Source organism: Molossus molossus, unplaced genomic scaffold (assembly GCF_014108415.1).
Source record: "Molossus molossus isolate mMolMol1 unplaced genomic scaffold, mMolMol1.p scaffold_m16_p_20, whole genome shotgun sequence".
Classification (NCBI taxonomy): Eukaryota; Metazoa; Chordata; class Mammalia; order Chiroptera; family Molossidae; genus Molossus; species Molossus molossus.
This window is the reverse complement of record NW_023425356.1, coordinates 29,287,934-29,309,949: the sequence shown is the minus strand read 5'-3', so window position 1 is coordinate 29,309,949 and position 22,016 is coordinate 29,287,934. Positions and strand designations below refer to the sequence as shown.

Below are 22,016 nucleotides of genomic sequence, written 5' to 3'. Positions count from 1 at the left end.
AAGCCAAAGTAAATAATATAAAAAGTCACCGATGGTAGACTAAAACCACTGAGGCCAAATTATTTCCTTGCAGTTTAAGTACCTAGAAATAGTTTATCTTGGTTTCTCCTCCAAACTGTTTTATGATTCAGTATCTCAGGGAAGGGTGCTCCCTCCACCACACTTTTCTCACCCACTCACACTAGAGTCAGAAGGCCTGCCTCAAAACCAGCACAGATCTCTGTCTGGCCTTCTCATGGTGAGGAGAGAGCTTATCTTTATTCCATCAAGCTGCTGGCTGACCTCAATCTGAAGTAGATATATGCTGTACACATGTAACCTCTCGGAAAAGCCCTTGCCTCAGCACTCCAATGTGAGAAAATTTAGGTCACAGCACAGCTGCCTACTTTTGTCTCATTTCCTCCATCTAACAGTTAGCTGGGGAGGAGGTGGGAGTGGGTGGATTCAGACAGAAATCATGTGGACAGTGTAAGGGGATGGGGTGGGGCAACCACATCAGACTTGGATAATGAGGAAACAGTGAGATACCCTTGTTGAGAAAAAATATTAACACACTCACATTAACCTAGTTAGTGGAAGGTGCTGAGAATCTCACACACATTTTTTCCTCAACTACATTCTACTCCTCAGGTGGTTGTGCTCTGAAGGGTCTAGTACTTTTCATCAAACTACAATTTCCCAACACACGTATTTATCTTTATATCTAGTCATCGTGTATTCCTTGTCAGTCAGGAACACAAAAGCCCTGCCTCAAACCTGTGGAAAAACCCATTCTTAATTATTGTACTCTCCAAAAGACTCTGCTCAAAAGATTCTGTTGGCAGTTTCTAATGGTTCCATCTCCAGAATGCAGCTGGGCTTGAAGGTTTTCAAATAGATTCTGGCAATTTCATATATAGAACACACTGATTGAGAACATGGGCTTTGATATTAGACAAACAAACTTTCAATTGCAGACTTTGCCACTGACCAAACAAATGACTTATTTCTCTGCAAAATAAGGATAATATTATGTATTTCATTGTATTGTTGTGGGGATCCGTGAGTTCATACACAGAAATTACAGAATACAGTGACTTCTGTGGATAGATGGTAGACAGATGATACATACATGTATACATATACATACATAGATACGTAGACAAATCTCTTAATGTAGGTGCATCAATGTTTAAGTCTTATGGCCAGCAAAAGGCAGCAGGGGAACTATCTGTGAAAAGTAGCTCATTTTATTTTTTTATTAAATATATTTTTAATATATCTTTATTGTTGAAAGTATTACAGATGTCCCTCCCCCATCCCCATTGACACCCTTCTCCCTGCTGCACCACTTCCTCCCTGCCTTCACCACACTGTTGTCTGTGTCCATTGGTTGTGCATATATACATATAAGTTCTTTGGTTTATCTCTTCTGACCTCCCCCATCCCCTTCCCTCTGAGGTTTGTCAGTCTGTTCCCTACTTCCATGTCTCTGAATCTATTTTGTTCATCAGCTTATTTTGTTCATTATATTCCACAAACAAGTGAGATCACTTTAAAGATTTAAAGTACTTAAAGTCATGGTAGCTTTATACTTTGGGTGAGAGCTGAAAAAGTCATCAGACAGTCTACAGCTTCATTTCACAGGTAAGGTAGCCAAAGAGACCCATTTAGATGACATCTTTTGTTCAATGCCACACAGCTAATGAGGACTAGAATGTAGATGCTCTAATTCTAAGGCCCTTTTCATTAGACCTGAAGGCTTCACTGACTTTGAGCCGAATTGAGCTGGCTCCTGAAAACTTTTTCTTGCAACTGGGAACAAAATATGAGTATAAATGATCTTGATCCAGTGGTCTTTTTGAGAAGCAACATTCAACCTTGCTTTTTCCATATGACTATTTAGGACTGTCCCTACCATTCTAAATATCAGCCTGAGCTGACCTGTAAGTCCAAACAAAAGTCCTTAGAAATTGGAGTCTGTTCTTTATTTGTTCTCCTACAGCACCTGGGACAGTGCTAGGCAGGCACCTCTATGCAGACACTCATGGATTTGAACTGGAAGGATATATTTCAGAGAACTAACTTGTACCTCTTCTGTTACCTCCTCTGATCACCTCAACCCCTATCCTTCATTACACACACACACACACACACACTCCTCAACCAGTATCAACCCTGACCATAAAAGTAAAGCTGGAACCATCAAACACTCCATGCCCACACTCACAAGAAAATCATACATTGACATTCTTTGAATTCTCTGAGCTTCCCCAGTGGCTTCCCATTATTTCTTCCCTAAGGATCACATCTTCTTTCCCTTCCATGCTCCTAGGTTTGTTTGTTTGTTTTTTAAGAGAATAAATTTACTGGTGTTAAAATAAGGGTACCCTAAAGATTTTGTGTGATTTCCTCTGGGTCAGGTCTCTATTGCCTCTGCCTGGACTTTGTAATAGTCCCCAAACAGGCCTCCATGTTTTAGTGTATTACTTTCCCCCCATTCCTCTCACTGCTACATGATGCATGCAAAGAAAATCGTGAAACATTAGAAAGAATGAGATACGTGGAAAATGTCCTCAACACATTGTGAGTGAAGAGGTCAAGTTAAGGAGAATTGTGTATGTAATTATCCCACTTGCATAAAAAATATCTGTATAATTGCAACAAATGTCCAGGACTGCACTGTTTCATATGGTAGTTGCTAGCCATGTGTGGCTTTTTAAATTTAAATTACTTAGAATTAAATTAAATGTATAATTCAGTCCCTTGGTTGCATTAGCCACAGTTTAGCACTCAAGAGCCACCCGTGGTTGTGGCTACCATATTAGACTGCAGACATGGCACATTTTCACCATTGTAGCAAGTTCTATTGCACAGAGCTGGTCTGGAAGGATATAAATCAAACTTAAAAGCAATTACTTCCAAGGATAAAATTTCACAGGTTAATGGGGGAGAGGGACATACTTTTTACTCTACACAATTTTTATTTTGTAACGAGAATGAATTATTTCTAAAATTTAAAAATATATAAAATTGGTTCAAAATTAAAATGTTTTGCAACTTATTACTTTCCAGAGACTTTGGGCTCTGATGAAAATTTCCATCTGGTAGGCAATAGAATGACATTATAACTTTATTTTCCAAGTAGTCTCAGGTGGATTATCCTTCTTATACTCCCTTCACACATACATCAAGTCCCACTGATACAGGGAGTTGAGAAAGCTGTGAGTGAAGCAATAGGTTATGAGCTGAAGAATACAAACAGGTATAAATAACTTGCCCTGCCCTTTAAAAACTTAAAATCCTGTTAAAAGACCAGATATTACACTTAAAATATTAGGAATTTATTATGTTCTTGGCACTATTCTAAACACTTTACAAGTAATGGTTCATGTAATCATCACACGCGCGCGTGTGCACACACACTCCTCAACCAGTATCAACCAAGACCATAAAAGTAAAGCTGGAACCACCAAGCACTCCATGCCCACACTCACACAAGGAAATCACAACAGCCCTGTGAGGCAGGTATTTCAACCCATTTCACAGATAAGAAAATAGGCCCAGGGAGTTCAATTAACTAACCTAATGTCATATGACAAATGTGCAAGGGGGTTGGGACTCAGTGTTTTGTTCCTATGGTACTTTGGGGAAAGTTGGTGTGGAGTGAGGGTGGGGGGTAAAAATCAGACAGGTCTGAGCAGAGATAGGTCCTCATGCTGAGGACCAGAGGGAAATAACTCTAAGGTTTCTTTTCTCCAGGTAAAGCAGATCAGTACCAGCCAACGGTGGATGAAAAAAGCCTTACTATCTATGCCCAAATCGAGAAATCAGGAGTAAGTTCTGTACTTTCTTTTTCTGGGGTGTTTTCCATAGATTCCTGCCAGTTCACCATGCATTTCTGGTGAAGTTCTATGTGGGTTCTGAAACAGGGGAAATTAGGGCAGCAGAAGTCAATAACAAGAGCTCTCTAAAAGGATAATCAGCTGCAGTGTCAGATGGGACTATTTGTTAGTGAAATAATAGAAAACACTGGGTCATCTTCTGGTCATCTGTTTCTTCATAGGGGGAAAAATGAGGAAGTTAGAGAGACATGACGTGTGACTCCTTCCAGCTCTGGCATTCTAGGAGTCCACAGTTCCATGTTACGGAACTCTCCTTCTCTAGGGAAAGAGGTACAGGCTGGAGGAGAGAGGGAAAGGTTTAGAAAATCTATCGTGTGACGTGTTGGTCTGATCCAAGATTAGAAGTTTGTAAAGTGCCAAAAAGACAAGGAAGGAGGATCTTGAGGATTCTGGCTAGAGTTTGGTTGAAGAGATGAAAGATGGTAAGTAGGATAAAAATGAAAGAAAACAAAACTGTGATGGTTGGACTGAGACAACAGTGAGGGATAAAGAAAACCAGAGTCATCATGAGGTTGAGCAGATAGATGCTAGAAGTAAGAAGGAGTCTAAAGGGATTATTATTAGCTATGGTGATATTATAGTTTTTCAGACATGTAGACAATTCTAGGTGATAGGCCTGAACCTGGCCATTCAGAGTGTATGGGAAAGAAAATTCTGCAGTAAAGGATATAAAAGTAAAGATAGCTTTGATTAGCATATTGGGAAATTGCATCAAATGGCAATAAATGCATTTCTGATAACCAGTGATGAACTTTTGGACAAAGCTCTTATTTCTGCTGTCCTCTAGTGGCCTGGAGGGTTTATTACATAGGCCTGACAACCACTGAGAACCAAGCTCCATTTAAATATATTAGAGTCCCAAGAGCAACCTCCACCCTTGCATTTGCATTTAGGTAATCAGGTTCAACTTTATCATGGTGCCATCCCTATCTACTCTATTCCATGAAGTAAGCATTCCTCTTTTTACTGTAAAGTATGACATATATACCAAAAGTATACAACGTATGTGTTAACTCAATAAATTACCCCATCTTAATATCTAGTAAAGCAAATTTTCCTACCTTGTTTTCTTTAAGAGTTTTTAACAGTTCTGGACGCTTTCTACTTTCATATGTATTTTAGATTTAGCTTCTCAAGTATCACAAAAAGGAAAAAATCCTATTAAGATTGCATTGAGGATCTATTTGAAGAGAAATTACATCTTGTAGTATTGAGTCTCCTAATATCACAAAACTGTTACTCAGAAAAAGGAACAAACATTGCCAGCAACTCCCAGTCTCCTTGTGTGCCTCCCAATCACTATCCTCTGGCTTCTCCCCTAAGATCTCACTATCCTGACTTCTAAAAATATAATTTAGTTTTCTCTCTCTTTCCTTGATTTTATAAAAATAGAATCCTACAGTGTTTTTATTCTTGTGTCTGATTTATTTTGCTCAATATTACCTTTATGATATTCGTACATGTCTTTGAGCTTAGATATAATACATTTATTTCCCTTGTTTTATAGATGTCAATATAAGACTTTACTGTCCAGTTGACTATTGGTGGACATTTGGATTATTTCCAGTTTGAAGCTATTATAAAAATTGCACTATGAACATTCATTAATATGTCTCCTTCTTAGTAGACAAGTGCACATATTTTTATTGGGTATATACCTAAAAGTAGAATCACTGAATCATAGAGTATGCATATCTTCAAATCGACTAGATAAGGCCAAACTGTTTTTCCAAGTGGGTGTAACAATTTACTTTTCTATCAGATATGTCTGAGTTTCAGTTGCTGCACATTCTAAAAACTTGATATTATTAGCCTTTTAAATTTTAGTTTTTCTGTTGGATATGGCTTTTTTAGTTACATTTTTAATTCCCCTAATTATTAAGAAAGTTGAACAATGTTCCACATGTCTATTGCCGATATTAATAATATCCTCGTTTTTAAAGTGCCTATTAAATCTCTAGCCCTTTTTCCTTTGAGTTTCAGGTTTTTAAAAATGGATTACTATAAACTATTAAATATTTTATCTTTTTGGCAGGTATGTTAGCAAATACCTTCACCAATTCTGTGGCTTGCCTTTGCACTTTCTCAGAGATACCTTTTGATAAGGAAAATTAATTTCTTTTGGGGGGGTGAAGAGAACAATTTAGCAATCTCATTCTTTATAGACAGCATTTTTTATGGTCTGTTTGAAAAAACTTTCTCTATTCCAGGCAACGAAGATATTCTATTATCTTCTTAAAGATGTATGGTTTATCTTTCTCAATTATATCTGTTATGTACCTAAAAAAGATTTTTTAATTAATTAATTTATTTTTGTTACAGATGTTTCTCCTTTTCCCCCCACTGATCCCCCTCCCCCTCCCTCTCCGCTCTGTCCCCAGCTTTGTTGTCCATGTCCATTGTTTATACATACATGCATATAAGTTCTGTAGTTTATCTCTCTCCCACCACCCCCTCTTCTGGGGATTGTCAGTCTGTACACCACTTCCACGTCTCTGGGACTACCCCATTCCTCAGACTGTTATGTTCATTATATTCCACAAATAAATGAGATCATATGATACTTGTCTTTCTCTGTTTGGCTTGTTTCGCTTAGGATAATACTTTCCAGTAGTCTCAAAGGATAAGAGATCTTTATTTCTTACAGCTGCATAGTACTCCATTGTGTATATATACCAGTGCTTTTTTTATCCATTCATCTACTGATGGACATTTGGGCTGTTTCCAGATATTAGCTATTGTAAATAGTGCTGCTACAAACATGGGGCTATATGTATCCTTTCTGATTGGTGTTTCAGGCTTCTTAGGGTATATTCCTAGAAGTGGGATCACTGGGTCAAATGGCAATTCAATTTTTAATTTTTTGAAGTAACACCATATTGTTTTCCATAGTAGCTGCACCAGTCTGCATTCCCACCAGCAGTGTACTAGACTCCCCTTTTCTCCACACCCTTGCCAACACTTGTTTGATGACTTGTTGATGGCGGCCATTCTGACAGGTGTGAGGTGATACCTCATTGTTTTAATTTGCATCTCACTGATGATTAGAGATATTGAGCATGTCTTCATATGTCTCTTAGCCATTTGTATGTCCTGTTTGGAGAGGTGTCTATTTAGTTCCTCTGCCCATTTTTTTAATTGGGTTCTTTGTCTTCCTTTTGTTGAGTTGTAAGAGCACTCTATATATATATATTGGTGTTCTACTGTTTGTGGCTCCCTCTACTCGGTTTGGATGAGCCTGAGTGGGCCCATGTTAAACACCACTGTCAAGTATTACTTTCCTGGGTAAATTTACAAGCCCAGGAAAGGTTCAGTTATCCTCTAGCTTTTTCCTGGTGGCTAGTAGTCTCAGTTAATCAGTGCCTTGTAATGCAGCCCTAGTGTTCTGCATAAGAGGATTTCCAGAGGGTAGAATAGATGCTGGTTGTTAATGAGCCTCAATTTGCATTTCCTTGCCTCACCTGGGAAAGGCTGACTCTCCAAGGGGCTTGGGGATGGGGGGCTGTTGCTTTTCCCCACAGCTCTGGGAAGGAGCACACTGGCCACTGTCCTTTGTGGCCGCAACTCAGCAAAAACTCTGAGTGCCCTCCAAATCCCGGTTGTCCTCACAGAGTTCCAGCCTAGTCTTTCCTCCCTCTGCTGTAGCCACCAGGTGAGTGGCTGTGGCTATTTTAGGGCTCTGTCCCGGCTCTCTGCACTATGGAGTGGGATTGGTCTTTATTTCCCAAGGGCGCTGCTCACAGCTAAGACTGCTGCTGTCCCTGGGCTCCCAGCCTGCCACCCTCTCGCACCTTTGCAGATCCTAACAGTGTCCCTGGTTATATGATCCTGTCCTGCTGCTTTACTGTTGCTTTTTTTCCAAGGATTTGTCTTTATTTTAGTTGTAATTCCCATTTGGTCCTGTGAGATGGTCTGTGTAGCTTCCATTCACTCCACCTCCATTTTCACATCCTCTATGCCTATCTTGTGCACAGCTGGGTCGCACAGGCCTCTCTGGTGCTTCAGCACCCCGCAGGTCCCGCAGGTAACTGGATAGCACAGTCCCTGCTGGGTCGCACGGGCCTCTCTGGTGCACCTGCACCCTGCAGGTCCTGTGGGCAGGCAGCTGGATCACACCAGTCCCTCTTGGGCTCCAGCTTCCCACTGCTCTTGTGAGCTGCTGGACCAAACAGGCCTCTGTGGAGCCCCAGGTCCTGCCATGGCGGCTGGGGAGTACTGCTGCCCTGTGGGGCTCAACTCCTGCTCAGCTTTTGGTGTAGTGTTTGGGGATGGGTCTCAGCTGCTAGTCTGTGCTTCTGTTGCCTGGAGATGAATATCTTCTCTCCAGCCTCTGTTGCTGGGGGTATATCTTAACTCTGATGGGGCTGCTACTATGGGGGATGGTGCTGGGCTCCCGGCTGTCTGCGGCTTCTGAGACCGTCACCTTGGTAGTTCCAGCACTGTGCACTGGTCTGTGTTGACACAGAGTGTCCACTGGTTCCATGGTGCCAGGTGCGTTGGTGGGCTCAGGTTGCTGGGCCCTAGCTGCTCCCACTGCCTCCTCTCAGGGAAGACCTGGGATATTCCAAAATGGTGGCACCTTCCCGTGGCGCAGGGAGAAGTGCCCTGAAGAGCCACTTACTGCAGTAGCCAGTTGCTCTCGTCCACAGCACAGGAAGTTTCTGCTCCGTGGCTCTGCACTGCTCGGGTTTGGTCACCCACCTTCAAGTCCACTCACACTCTCTCACACACTAGCTCACTCTCTCACACACTCACCCTCCCTCCAGTCCTGCCGGCCTCCATCTTTCCCCTAAACATGATTTTTGAAGTGTGGTGCGAAATGTGTCAATTTTAATTTTTTTCCATATGGGTTGCCTATTGACCATTTATTGAAAAGATTTTCCTTGTCCACTGCAGTGACACCTTCACCATAAATCAAGAGCCATATATGTGTGGATGTATTTTGAAGTTCTCTATTCTGCTCTATTGGTCTATTTGTTTATATTTACACAAGTACTATACCATCTTTGCAAATCTGTGATTACAGATATATTATAAGTTTGATATCTGGTAGGATGAATATTCTCCACATCCTTGCCAGCATTTGTTGTTGGAGGATTTGTTGATGACCGCCATTCTGGTGATGTGTGGTGATATCTCATAGTTTTAATTTGCATCGCTCTGATGATTAGAGATGAGCATTTTTTCATGTCTCCTGGCCAATTGTATGTCCTGTTTGGAGAAGTGTCTATTCAGGTCCTCCACCTATTTTTAAGTTGAATTGCTTGTCTTCCTTTTGTCGAGTTGTGTAAGTACTTTATATATTTTAGATATTGACCCTTTATCCAATGTATCATTAGCAAATATATTCTCCCAGAGAGTCAGTTCCATTTTCATTTTGATGCTGATTTCTTTTGCCATGAAGAAGCTTTTTAGTTTGATGTAGCCCATTTACTAATTTTTTTGCCTTTGTTTCTCTTGCCCTAGGTGATGTATCAGTGAAAATTCCACTACATATGATGTCTGATATTTTTTTTGCCTCCGTTTTCTTCTAGGATTTTTATGGTTTCATGGGTTACATTTGAGTCTTTTATCCATTTTGAGTTTATTCTTGTGTATGGTGTAAGTTGGTGATATGGTTTCTTTTTCTTTTTTTTTTTTTTTGTATATAGGTGTCCAGTTTTCCCAGCACCATTTATCGAAGAAACTGTCTTTTCTCCATTGTATGCTCTTGCCTCCTTTGTCGAATATGAATTGTGCATACTGTCTTGGGTCAATGTCTGGGTTCTCTGTTCTGTTCTGTTGATCTCTATGTCTGTTCTTGTGTCAGTACCAGGCTGTTTTGATTATGATGGCTTTGTAGTATAATTTGATATCTGGTATTGTGATCCCTCCCACTTTGGTCTTTTTCAAGATTGCTGTGGCCATTCGAGGTCTTTTATGGTTTCATATAAACTTTTGGAGTTTTTGTTCTAGATCTGTGAAATATGTTGTTGGTATTTTAATAAGGATTGCATTGAATCAGTATACTGCTTTGAGTAGTATGAACATTGTAGTGATATTGATTTTTCCAATCCATGAACATGGTATATGTTTCCACTTTTTTATATCTTCTTTTATTTCTTTTTTCAATGTCCTGTAGTTTTCTGAGAACAAGTCTTTTACCTTCTTAGTTAAATTTATTCCTAGGTATTTTATTTTATTTTTTTGTGGTTGTTGCAATGGTAAATGGGATTGTCTTAGTTGTTTCCCTTTCTGAGAGTTTATTATTGGTGTATAAGAATGGCATTGATATCTGGTTGTTAATTTTGTGTCCTGCTACTTTGCCAAATTCATTTATTAAATCTAGTAGATTTTTGATGGAATCTTTAGGGTTTTCTAGGTACAATATTATGTCGTCAGTTAATAGTGTCAGTTTCACTTCCCTCTTTCCGATTTGGATCCCTTTTACCTTTTCTCCTTGTCTAATTGCTGTGCCTAAGACTTCCAGTACTATGTTAAATAAGAGTGGCAAAAATGGGCATCCCTGTCTTGTTCCTGTTCTTAAGGAAAATGCTTTAAGTTTTTGCCCATTGAATATGATACTGGCTGTAGGTTTTTCATATATGACCTTTGTTATGTAAAGATATGATCCCTCTATTCCCACATTGCTTGGCATTTTGATCAGAAATGGGTGCTGAATTTTGTCAGATGCTTTTTCAGCATCTATCGATATAATCATGTGGTTTTTACCTTTCATTTTGTTTATGTGGTGTATCACTTTTATTGCTTTGCAAATATTGTACCAGCCTTGCATCCATGGGATGAATCCCACTTGGTCATAATGAATAATTTTTTTAATGTATTGCTGCATCCAATTTGCTAATATTTTGTTAAGGATTTTGGCATCCGTGTTCACCAGGGATATTTGTCTGTAGTTTTCTTTCTTTGTAATGCCTTTATTTGGTTTTGGAATTAGAATTATGTTGGCCTCACAAAACAGGTTTAGAAGTCTTTCTTCTTATTGAATTTTTTTAAAATAGTTTGAGGAGAATGGGTGTTAGCTTTTCTTTGAATATTTGGTAAAACCCCTATGAAGCCATCTGGGCCCGGGCTTTTGTTTGTGGGGAGTTTATTGATTACCACTTCAATTTCCTTAGTTGTAATTGGTCTGTTCAAGTTTTCTGTCTCTTCCTGATTTAGATTTGGGAGACTGTGTGATTTTAGGATTTAGTTTATTTCATGAAGATTGTCCAATTTATTGGCATATAATTGTTCATAGTATTTTTAAACAATCCTTTGTACTTCTCTGATGTCAGTTGTTATTTCTTCTTTTTCATTTCTGACTTTATTTGTCTCCTCTCTCTGTTTCTTGGTGAGTCTGGCTAAGGGTTCATCAATATTCTTTATCTTTTCAAACAACCTCTTAGTTCTATTGATCTTTTGAATTATTTGTTTGTTTGTTTTTTGTTGTTGTTGTTGTTTAGTCTCTATGTCATTTATTTCTGCTCTGACCTTTACTATTTCTTTCCTTCTACTTGCTCTGGGTTTTTCTTTTTGTTTACTTTCTTGATCTTTAAGTTGGAGAGTTAGATAGTCAATTAGAAAATTTTCTTGTTTCTTGAGGTAGGCGTGTAGTGCTATGATTCCCTCTCAGGACTGTTTTCCCCACATCCCATAGATTTTGTGTTGTTGTGTGTTCATTCTCATTGGTTTCATGGATTTTTTTATTTTTTTCTTGACCTCCTTGGTAACCAATTTATTGTTTAATAACATGCTATTTAGCCTCCATGTGTTTGAATATTTTTATTGTAATTAATTTCTAGTTTTATGCCATTGTGAGCTGAGAAGATGCTTGATATGATTTCAGTCTTCTTGAACATGTAGAGACTTAGTTTGCGTTGTAACATGTGGTCTATCTTTGAGAATGTCCTGTGTGCACTTAAGAAGAATGTTAATTCTGCAGTTTGGGGGTATGATTCTCTGTAGATATCTATTAAATCCATTTGATGTAGTGCATCATTTAAAGTCTCTATGTCCTTGTTAATTTTTTGTCTAGTGGTTCTATCCAGTGATATCTGTGGGGTATTGAAGTCCCCTGCTATGATTGCATTGCTGTCAATTTCTCCTTTGAAGTCCTCCAGAAGATTTTAAATATATTTTGGTGCTCCTATATTGGGTGCATATATGCTTACCAAGGTTATATCCTCCTGTTGGATAGATCCTTTCAATATTATGTAGTGGCTTTCTTTGTCTCTAGTTATGGCCTTTATTTTGAAGTCTATTTTATCAGAAATGAGGATTGCTACCCCAGGTTTTTGTTTTTGTTTTTGTTTTCTTCCTTTCTGTTTACTTGGAAGATATTTTTCCATCCCTTCACTTTCAACCTATGTGAGTCTTTTGTTGTGAGGCGGGTTTCTTGTAAACAACATATATAGGAATCATGCTTTCTTATCCATTCAGCTACTTTATGTCTTTTTATTGGAGTGTTTAATCCATTTATGCTTAAGATTTTTATTGATATGTACTTATTTATTGCCATTTTTATTTATCATGGTTATGTTTATTTCCCTATTTCTTCAGCTTATTACAGCAATCCTTTTAACATTTCATGGAGTGCTGGTTTGGTGTTAATATATTCCCTTAGCCTTTTTTTTTTTTTTTTTTTTTTTTTTGTCTGAAAGCTCTTTATTTCAACTTCTATTTTGAATGATTACCTTGCTGGAAAGAGTAGTCTTGTATTCAGATTCTTGTTTTTCATTACCTTAAATATTTTATGCCATTCCCTCCTGGCCTGTAGTGTTTCTGTTGAGAAATCAGCTGATAGCCTTATGGGGGCTCCTTTGTACATGTTGCTTATATCTTGCTGCCTTTATTTATTTATTTATTTATTTATTTATTTATTTAATCCTCACCCAAGGACATTTTTCTATTTTTTGTTCAGACAGAGTGGGAGGAAGAGAGAGGAAGAGAGGGAGAGAGAGAAACATCAACGTGAAAGGGACACATCGAGTGGCTGCCACCCACACAACCAGCCAGGGCCGGGGACAAACTTCTTGCTACCTTTAGAATTCTCTTTTTGTTTTTAATTTTGGGCATTTAAATTATTATGTGTCTTGGTGTGAACCTATTTGGGTTCTTCTTACTTGGGGCTCTCTGTGCTTCTTGAACTTTTTGCCTTTTTTCTTTTCCCACTAACTTAGGGAAGTTTTTGTCACATTTCTTCAAATACATTCTCTAACCCTTGCTCATTTTCTTCTTCTTCTGGCACCCCTATGATGCAGATTTTGTTACATTTCATATCATCCCACAGTTCTCTTAAGCTGTCCTTTTGTTTTTTTAATTGTTTTTTTATTTCTGGTTTTCTGATTGGGTAATTTTTTCTACCCTGTCTTCTAATTTAGTGATCCCATCATTAGCTTCCCCCACTCTGCTAGTTATTTCTTCCAATGTGTTCTTTATTTCTGCTATGTCATTTTTGATTTATGTGTGGTGGTTTTTCATTTCCAATTGGTTGATTTTCATTGTTTCTTTATCTTCATGCTGCTGAACCTCCTAATTATTACTCTGAACTCTACCTCTGATAACTTGCTTAATTCCATTTCACTTATCCCTTCTCCTGTAGAATTCTCTTGTTCTTTCATTTGGGATTTGTTTCTTTGTTTCACCATTTTGACTGTTTTAGTGGGTTTTGGACCTGCCAAATTTTCCCTGTGGGTTTGGTGTTATGCTGATTGTGGCTCCCTCTACTGGGTTTGAATGACTGTGGGAGGGCCCACATTAAACACCAATGTCAAATCTTACTTTCCTGTGTAGATTCGCAGGCCAAGCAAAGATTCAGTTATTCTATAACTTTTGCCTGCAGGCTATTAGTCTCAGTTACTTGATAAGCCTTGGGTTTTAGTCCTCAGCTGAATGAAAAATCCCTCAGGTGGACAGTAAGAGGATTTCCAGTGAATGTGAGATTTATTTCTTAAGGAAGGACTTGGATTTAACTTGAATATATTGAATATTAATTTTAAAATTAATATAAATTCAAAAGTAAAAAAATGGTTTGCTAAGACACTTTATGAAGAATAATTGATTTTGAATTTATCAATGCTGCACATCTACTGATATAATGTTATGATTTTGAAAATTTTATCTTTCTTATTTATCTACTGAACTGCACTCTTTTGCAAAGATTTAACCAACTTTGTTTTCCTGGAATAAAAGCAATTTAGTCTGGACCTGGCCAGTGGTTAGAACAGTGGTTAGAGCATCAACCTGAGGACCAAAAGGTTGCAGGTTAGATTCCTGGTCTGAGCACACTCGGGAAACAACCAATCAATGTGTTTCTCTTTCTCTCTCTCTCCCCATCCCCCTTTCTCTCTCTAAAAATCAATGGAAAAAATGTCCTTGGGTGAGGATTTTTTTAAAAGCAATTTAGTCTGGTCCTTGTTGTCAGATTTTATTTACTACTATTTTAAGAAATTTTTCTGTTTATGTTTCTGAATAAAATTGGCCTATAATTTTTCTCTCTTGTAATGCCCTTGTGAGGTTTTGATATCAAGAGTATGCTTAACTCACAGAATAAGCTGGAGTGAATTAGTTTCCCTGTGCTACTATAACAAAGTACTACAAACTTGATGACTTAAAACAACAAAAATGTATTCTCTAACAGTTCTGAAGGTATGAAGTACAAAATGAAGGTGTCACTAGGGCCATACTCCTACTGAGGTCCTAGGAAGGAATTTTTTTTTTTTTTTTTTGCTTCTTCCAGTTTCTGGTGGCTCCAGGCATTCTCTGGCATTTGTTGGCTTGTAGCTACATAACTCCAATTCTGCCTCCATCTTCACATAACTCCTCTCTCTGTGTCTTCTCCTTTTCTGTCTCTTATAAGGACACTTGTCACTGGATTTAAGACCCACCCTAAACCAGCATGACTTCATTTTGAAATTATTACCCTAATTGTATCTACAAAGACCCTATTCCAAATAAGATCACATTTTGAGATTCTGGGTGGACCTATTTTAGGGGGCCTCAATTCAACTTATTACAGGATATATCTCTTTTTTGTATTCTCTGGAAATGTTTGAATATAATTTATGTTATTTTTCTCCTCAAGTATTTGTCAGGATTCATGGGTGAAGCTCTCTGAGCCAGGAGTTTCTCTGAAGGAAGAATTAAATTATATTCTTATTATTTCATTTGCCTATTAGATTAGTAATTAAGCCATTTTTTTCTATTCTTTTTTTTTTATCTTCACCCGAGGACATTTTTCCATTTTTTGTTCAGATAGAGTGGGGGGGAGAGAGAGGAAGAGAGAGAAACATCAATGTGAAAGTGACACATCAAGTGGCTGCCTCCCACATGACCCAACTAGGGCCGGGGACAAACTACAACCGAGGTACGTACCCTTAGTGGGAACTGAACCCGGCTCTCTCTGGACCGCAGGCTGATGCTCTAACTGCTGAGCCAAACCGGCCAGGGCCATTTTTCTATTCTTTTATTGGTTACCCTAGAATTAAGGAAGTGCATCTTTGACTTATCAAAGTCTAATATTTATTTTCTTCCTGGACAATATTGCAACTTCACCTTTATTTTAATTTTTAATATTTTAACTCCATCTTTAATTTTACCTCTTCTTGATTTATGTGCTTTTTTTGGTCATTATTTTAATTTCATACATATTTTAAACATACAAGACATCATTATTGTTGTTTCAATATGCATTTGGACTTACCCACATCCTTACAGTTTTCTTTGTTCATATTTACAATGCCTATATGATCATATATAAAGACTGAGATAACATGGACAATTATTCACATTTATTAATATTTTCTTTATTCTTATTTTTAATGGCTATTTAATACCCTCACAAAAACTATAATAAGATAGAAAATTATTTACCAAATGTCTGCTGTCAGCTAGGGACTCACATAGGTCTTATCAGGGCTAACACCTTGTACAATTCCAGGGGATATTATTTATAAAGAATATGTGAGTATAATGTGCCTAGAGTTTTTTTCAAATCATGCTTCCTGGAGTTGTGCCCTAACTGAAGACAACAAAATACAAAAAGGTACTAAATTATTATAACTATGTTTAAAATAATTCCCTGTGCCTAGATAAAAATCCTGAAGAGAAACTACCAGCATGCTAACCATATTGTGTTAAAGTGATAAAACTATGGTTGTTTTCTCTATACATTTTTTAAACCTTTTAATTAAATGTGGAAAGCATAAGTTATTTGCTTTCTCCCCCATGCCTCTAAGTCAGGTCATTGTTAAGTCCTTACAGGCAGTAAGATTGGCAGGAGTTGCTTCTATCGATAGAGGTCTCTTACAGACTTTTACATTCTTTATATGCATCTCATTATTGCAAATAATTCTTCCTTAAATTTAAATTTTCTCCAGAATATAGTATCTATGAATTGTAGGGGATCTTGAAAGTCATCTGTTTGATTCAGGCAAATTCTTTTGGATTACCTTCTATAACATTATTTGCAAAGTGTTGGCTAGCTTCTTTTTATTAAAATACAGTCTGTGACCTAGCATTAGCAGCATCACCTGGAGCTCTATCAGAAATGCAGAATCCCAGGCCCCACCACAGATCTTCTGAAATAGAACCAGCCTCCTAACAAAATCCCCATGCAATTCATAGGCACATTAAAATATGAGAAGCCCTGATCTACCCCAAGCACTTTCAGTAATGAGGGATTTACTGCCTCCCAAGGCAATTCATCCCACATTTGAATACCTTTTATATTAGAAAAAAATCTTTATTAGATTGAACAAAAGATTTCTCTAAAATTCCAACCTTGGTTTAAACCTGAAGGACTCTACATTACAAATATAATTTCTCTTCTACGTAGCAATTCATCAAAATACACAAAGGGAAAGATCATGTTCCACCTGGAATCTTTTTTCCTTCAGTAAACTTTTCCAATTCCTTATCTCTTCCATCAGGTGACAAGATTCTAAGTTCTCTCCTATTAGAAACCAGGTGTTTCAGTTTCAAGTCTTGCTCTATATCAGGAAAAGTGGAGAGTAGCATTACCCTACACCAGTGTTCCCAAAGTGTGTTGAAAGAATGATTTCCCTGGCATAAATTATGTCATCCCCATCTTGAGGGTTATGGTCTCAGTTTATCCCCACACTGACTTCATCCTGGTGTTGTAGATCTTAATTCATTCACTATTGAATGAATAATTCATTCACTTAATTCATGACACTATTTTGTGAGGAATGCAAACCTATTTCTCAAGGAATTGATAGTGTGTTTGGAGAAACAATGTTTAATATGAGTGTGATAAATTCAGCATACAATTAAGTGCCATGGCATATGAATTAGACTGTAAGTGCTTGAAGAATTTAGGTAAAGGAGAGGTCATTGTAAGTTGGGCCAACCAGAGAAGAGTGGTATGATGAAAAGAGCATACACTTTAAAAGTTCTTGGTGGGATTCCTGGCTTTAATACTTCTTGCATTGCATACATTAGCAAAGTAATAAATCTTTCTGGGTTTTAGCTTGTTCATCTGTAAAATGTGACAATGGTGTCTAACATATAGAGTGGTTGTGAGACGAATGAGAAGACCTGTGAAGAACTTTGATATGTGATTATTAAGTTCAATATTTGGACAGAAGAGAAGTAACAAAAAGCCATGTTAGAGTGTGAGGATGGAATGAGCTCTGCAAGTAGTGGATGACATGAACCAGACTCAACTACCATGAAGATGGCCTTCTCTTCAGGTGTCTCAGTAAGAACCATGCCAATTGCAGTTCACTGTGAGGAAGAACTTTCAAACATCTGGGAAGCTCAAATGATAAATTAGGCTGACTCATGAGGTTATGAGCTCCAAGATGTCACCTGTGGAGTTCAGGCAAAGCCCAGAGAATTGAGTTCCAGGGAGTTTGGAGGAGAATTTCCACCTGGGAAGGAGGTTGGACCAAATTGTTCTAAGGAGTTTTCTAACAAAGCGTTTTGATTCTGTACTTCTCCATAGAGAGAGCTAGATGAGCAATAACTCTCTGTTCAGCTAACTCCCTGCTTTATTTGCTTCTTTTGCAGTCTGTTCAGAAGAAACCTGATCCTCTGCCAGCTCAGGACCCCTGCACCACCATTTATGTTGCGGCTACAGAGCCTGTCACAAAGCCTGTTCAGGTAAGGCATCTTTCTGTAGAATGAGAATAGGAGGAGAGGAAAGGGTGGGGCCTATGCAGAGCTGAAATAAAACAGAGGCCTAGAATGGAAAAGGCAGGCCCTCGCAAGTAGGTAGCAATGAGCACTTGCAGTCTTGGTTGCAGTACTTCTGGGAACCCCTCATGGCTGCTCACATGGGGTCACAATTTGTTCTGCTCACTAATGTATCTCTGAGGGTCGTCCAAGGACCACATCAGAATCAGCTGGCATGTTTGTTAAAAATAAAGATTCCTGGGGTTTTCCACCTAGCATTCTGTTCAATCAGAATGTCTATGGCAAATAACCAGGCATCTGCACATTTAAAAACGACATCTGCCAACTGATCCTGATGCCCATTTAAGTTTGGGGATGGCATTTTTAGTCCAGAAGTTCTCAAGTCCAGCTGTGATACAGAATCACCAAGGGAGCTTTGTGAAAACGCTCGTGTCTAGGCTCTGTCCAGCCCCATTTAATCAGAATATCTAAGAGTTGAGCTCTGAACAGGTATGAAGCCTAGAAGAGAATGTGATATGCCGCTCAGAATGAGCTTCCTCTATTCTACCCTATTGCAAAATCAGTGTTGGATTAATTTTACTTGACAGAAATAAATTCTTTTGTTTTACTAAATGGACAGAAATAAATTCTGGGCTGAAATCTTGCCTCTAGTTGTGCTCTATTAAATAAAGCACTTTAGGAGATAGCTGAAGATTAAAAGAACACAGAAATGCCTACATTTTTCCCTCTTCTTCGAAGCTTTCACTGTGCATGTGCCCTGACTTCATAATCTTTAAAAAATAATAATAATAATAATGTAAATTTATAGTGAAGTTTTCTTGGGAAAGAAAAATGATATGTTTCACATTTTATAGAAAAACTTCCTGAATGTTCCCATTTCTATCTCTTTTCTTCTCTGACTCTTGAATTTCTTCTCTCTATAAGAGGTCTTTGCGGAAAATCCTCATGTCCTCTCTCTCCCTCTCTCCTGCCTAAACCACTTCTTTCTTCTCCCCTTGGGTCTCACTAACCTTTTTTAAAGCTCAGTAATTTGGAATTCTCTTATCTTCTCCAAACTGTGCCCCATGCTCAAGAGCAAAACAAATGATTTTCCTTAGAAGTCAAGGGAAGGGAAGAAAGCAAGGAGGGAGGAAGGCATTGAGTTTCGGTCCTTAGATCACGGGGACAGGTCTCCCAGTCTTATTGATGGCAGGCATACGCTTGGAAGGGAGCTGTAGTCCATCTGGCGGGCAGGACAGGCAGTCTGAGACCTGAGTGCTGCCTCCAGCCAGCAATTCTTGACTTTAAGAGACCCTGAGCTAGACACTTCCCTTTCCCTAAGCAGTGCTGTTTCTATCTATTCCTGTGAAGCCAGTGCCAGTCCCTCCATTAACAGACTTCTTCTGTTTTGCCCCCAGGAACCAAGCTCTACCACAGTCTATGCCAGCGTGACACTTCCAGAGAGCTGACACCACGGACCCAGTGAAGGGACTTTCTGAAAGAACATGGAGGAGCTAAAATAAACACTGAACTTGGCCCCAGGGCTCAAGTTCTTATGACACTCTACACATCTGTGCTCTTCTCAGATCAACTCCTTGGTGATATGGCTTCCACATCCACCAGTGAAAAGGAAAAGAAAGTCAAGTTTCCCAAGCACTCGTCTGCTCTGCAGGGCATAGGCCCAGAACAGAGTTTTCCATCTCTGTGGTGTATCAGACAAAATAGATAATGCAAATCTAGTGAGTCTAGACCTTTAGGTGTCTTGCTCTTTGCTGGGACTGGATAACAGAAGCCATAGGCAAAAGCCAGCACATCTAGCACCTATCTCGGACAGTTGACCATCAGCCAGACCCTGGAACAGTTTACATTCTGGCTGTCTGCACTTGGTTCTGGGAGTGGATCCCGATCACCTGATCAAGGTTCTGTGCCTCAGTTTTTCTCTCTGGATGGACAATAAAGGATGAATTCCTTATTATATGTAAAACAAAATGACAAAAGAAGCTAGAGTCAATAAACTGAAAACATGACTTTGAGGTGTCTGAGCTTTGAATAATGAAATGGAAATCATCTAAGATTCTTAAAAGTATAGTTTTAAGAATATGCCAATGGTGTTCAGATTTAAAGAAAAGTGACAAGTGTTTGGTGACGCTGTTACAAAGGAATGAGCGATAATCAGAACTTGTTTTAGGGTGATTTTTCACTTCCCAGAATTATTTTTAAATTCTAGTTCTCTGTTTACAACCAACCTGGAGTTTCATCTAAGACTCTTTAATCTTATTCTGAACCCATTTTACATCTGTGGCCTCACATTGTCAGGGTCTCTAGCAAAAACTTCCTGTTCCCTCATGCTGAATCTATCCTGAAGTAGACAATTAATGTAGCCCAACAGTTTTAAGTCATTAAATGCTTAATAAATTGCAGGTTGCAGACAGAAAGAGCCTCTTTTCATAAAGTCCTATTCTCTGGCTTTCAGACAGGCCTTATTCAATGGAAGCTCTTCTTTCCGAGAGGTACTTGTATGACCTTTGTGAACACTGTAAGAAAGCACCACCTGTCTTATAATCATAGAACAAGGGTCACCAACTTTCCAGCTCAAAACTCTGAGGTCCTTATTACCTTGTACCTCTTCTGTTCAGTCGATTCGTATTTTAGTTCTGTTGTTTGGTGCAGCCATTTCCTGGTACTGATTTTCATAATAGTGTACTTAGCTGCAGTCAATATAAACTGGTTTGGATTTTTTTTTTTTAATGTAGATAAGGGATCTACTGAAAAGATATTGGTTGGATTAAATAACTGCTAGAAGGTTCTGTTAAACCATGCTTTGAAAATGAGCAGGAAGGCAGAGGCGGTGGCTAGAACCACAGCCCCAGTAATAACACCAGCTCAGGGTGACAGTGCTGAGCACTATTTGCACTGCTGTTGTCCTCCCAGCACTAGATCTGGACTCCACCACTCACTCCCTGTCTCAACCGGACTTGGAAATTTATATTGCTGCTGGCACTGTCTGAACCGAAGTGACTCCTCCAGGATCCCTCCTTCATCTTTCTATCTCCAGTTTCTAATTCAGAGTCTACGACTGAGTGGCCAATCACAGGTCACACATCCATGTTCTACTTTAAGGGAGGCTGAGAACTGAATATCTGGCTTTTTTTTTTTTTTAATTTTAGAGAGAGAGGAAGGGAGAGGGAGAGATAGAAACATTGATGAGAGAGAACATTGATTGGCCGCCTCCTGCATGCTCCCCACGGGGGATCAGGCCACAACATGGGCATGCGCCCTGACTGGGAATCAAACTGGTGACCCCTGGTGCCTGGGTTGGCGCTCAACCACTGCACCATGCCAGCTGGGCATATCTGGCATTTTGTACTTTCTTAATGGTAGGTAGGATCTATCTCTAATGATTTAGGAAAGTCCCCAAGCATGAGCAGTGGAATTCAATGCTGGGCAGGCAAAAAGGAAAAGGAAAAAAAAAATGTCCACTATATCGCCTTTGTCTAACCTTGGGCCCCTTAGCTGTCTGTTAGGAGCACTCTCTCCTTTACTACAACTCAGATGATCCCAGCAGCTCGGTTTCCAACACTTAGGTTTTTCTTGTGGCTAAATTCTACCTGATAGAAGGACAGGGACAAAGAGGGGAAGAAGAGGCTAGTCCCTCAAACTTCCTGTCCCAGGCTCAAGACCTCTCTGGGGAGGGTGGCCATGTCTTGGAGTCTCTTGTGCCGTCTTTCAAATGATTGGGAAAGCAGAGAACCCGTCCGTTTTCCCCAAAGGCGCTGTGAGTGAGCTGGAGCATTCCTTTTCCTCGGGCTTAAACAAATAAAACTGGTACTTGGGAGTCTGATTCCCCTATGTTTCTTTTCTAGCGTTTCCTTCTGACTGAGCATATCTGAATTCCGGAGAACTCAGGAGGAACAAGGCTCACTTTCGGTCTTAAAGGACTGCTATTCCGCAATACAACCAGGCGTAGTCTCAAGCCTCTGTAGGACACTTACTCGAGTTAACTAACAGGATGTG

General features: G+C 39.0%; 1 protein-coding gene across 3 annotated transcripts in view; it reads left to right on the top strand.

The window, feature by feature from the left end:
* Positions 1 to 20,023, top strand: part of SLAMF1 (signaling lymphocytic activation molecule family member 1) — a 43,668-nt gene extending 23,645 nt beyond the window's left edge. For 2 of the 3 annotated variants that reach the window (XM_036271888.1, XM_036271887.1), the window contains 3 exons: positions 3,742 to 3,815; positions 17,898 to 17,990; positions 19,421 to 20,023. In XM_036271888.1, the coding sequence (XP_036127781.1) occupies positions 3,742 to 3,815; positions 17,898 to 17,990; positions 19,421 to 19,471 (218 nt within the window). In that variant the 3' untranslated portion in view covers positions 19,472 to 20,023. Of the gene's footprint in view, positions 1 to 3,741; positions 4,307 to 17,897; positions 17,991 to 19,420 lie in introns of those variants that run through there. The other variant, XR_004960851.1, reaches the window with a different exon arrangement.
* Positions 20,024 to 22,016: the final 1,993 nt, after the last annotated feature.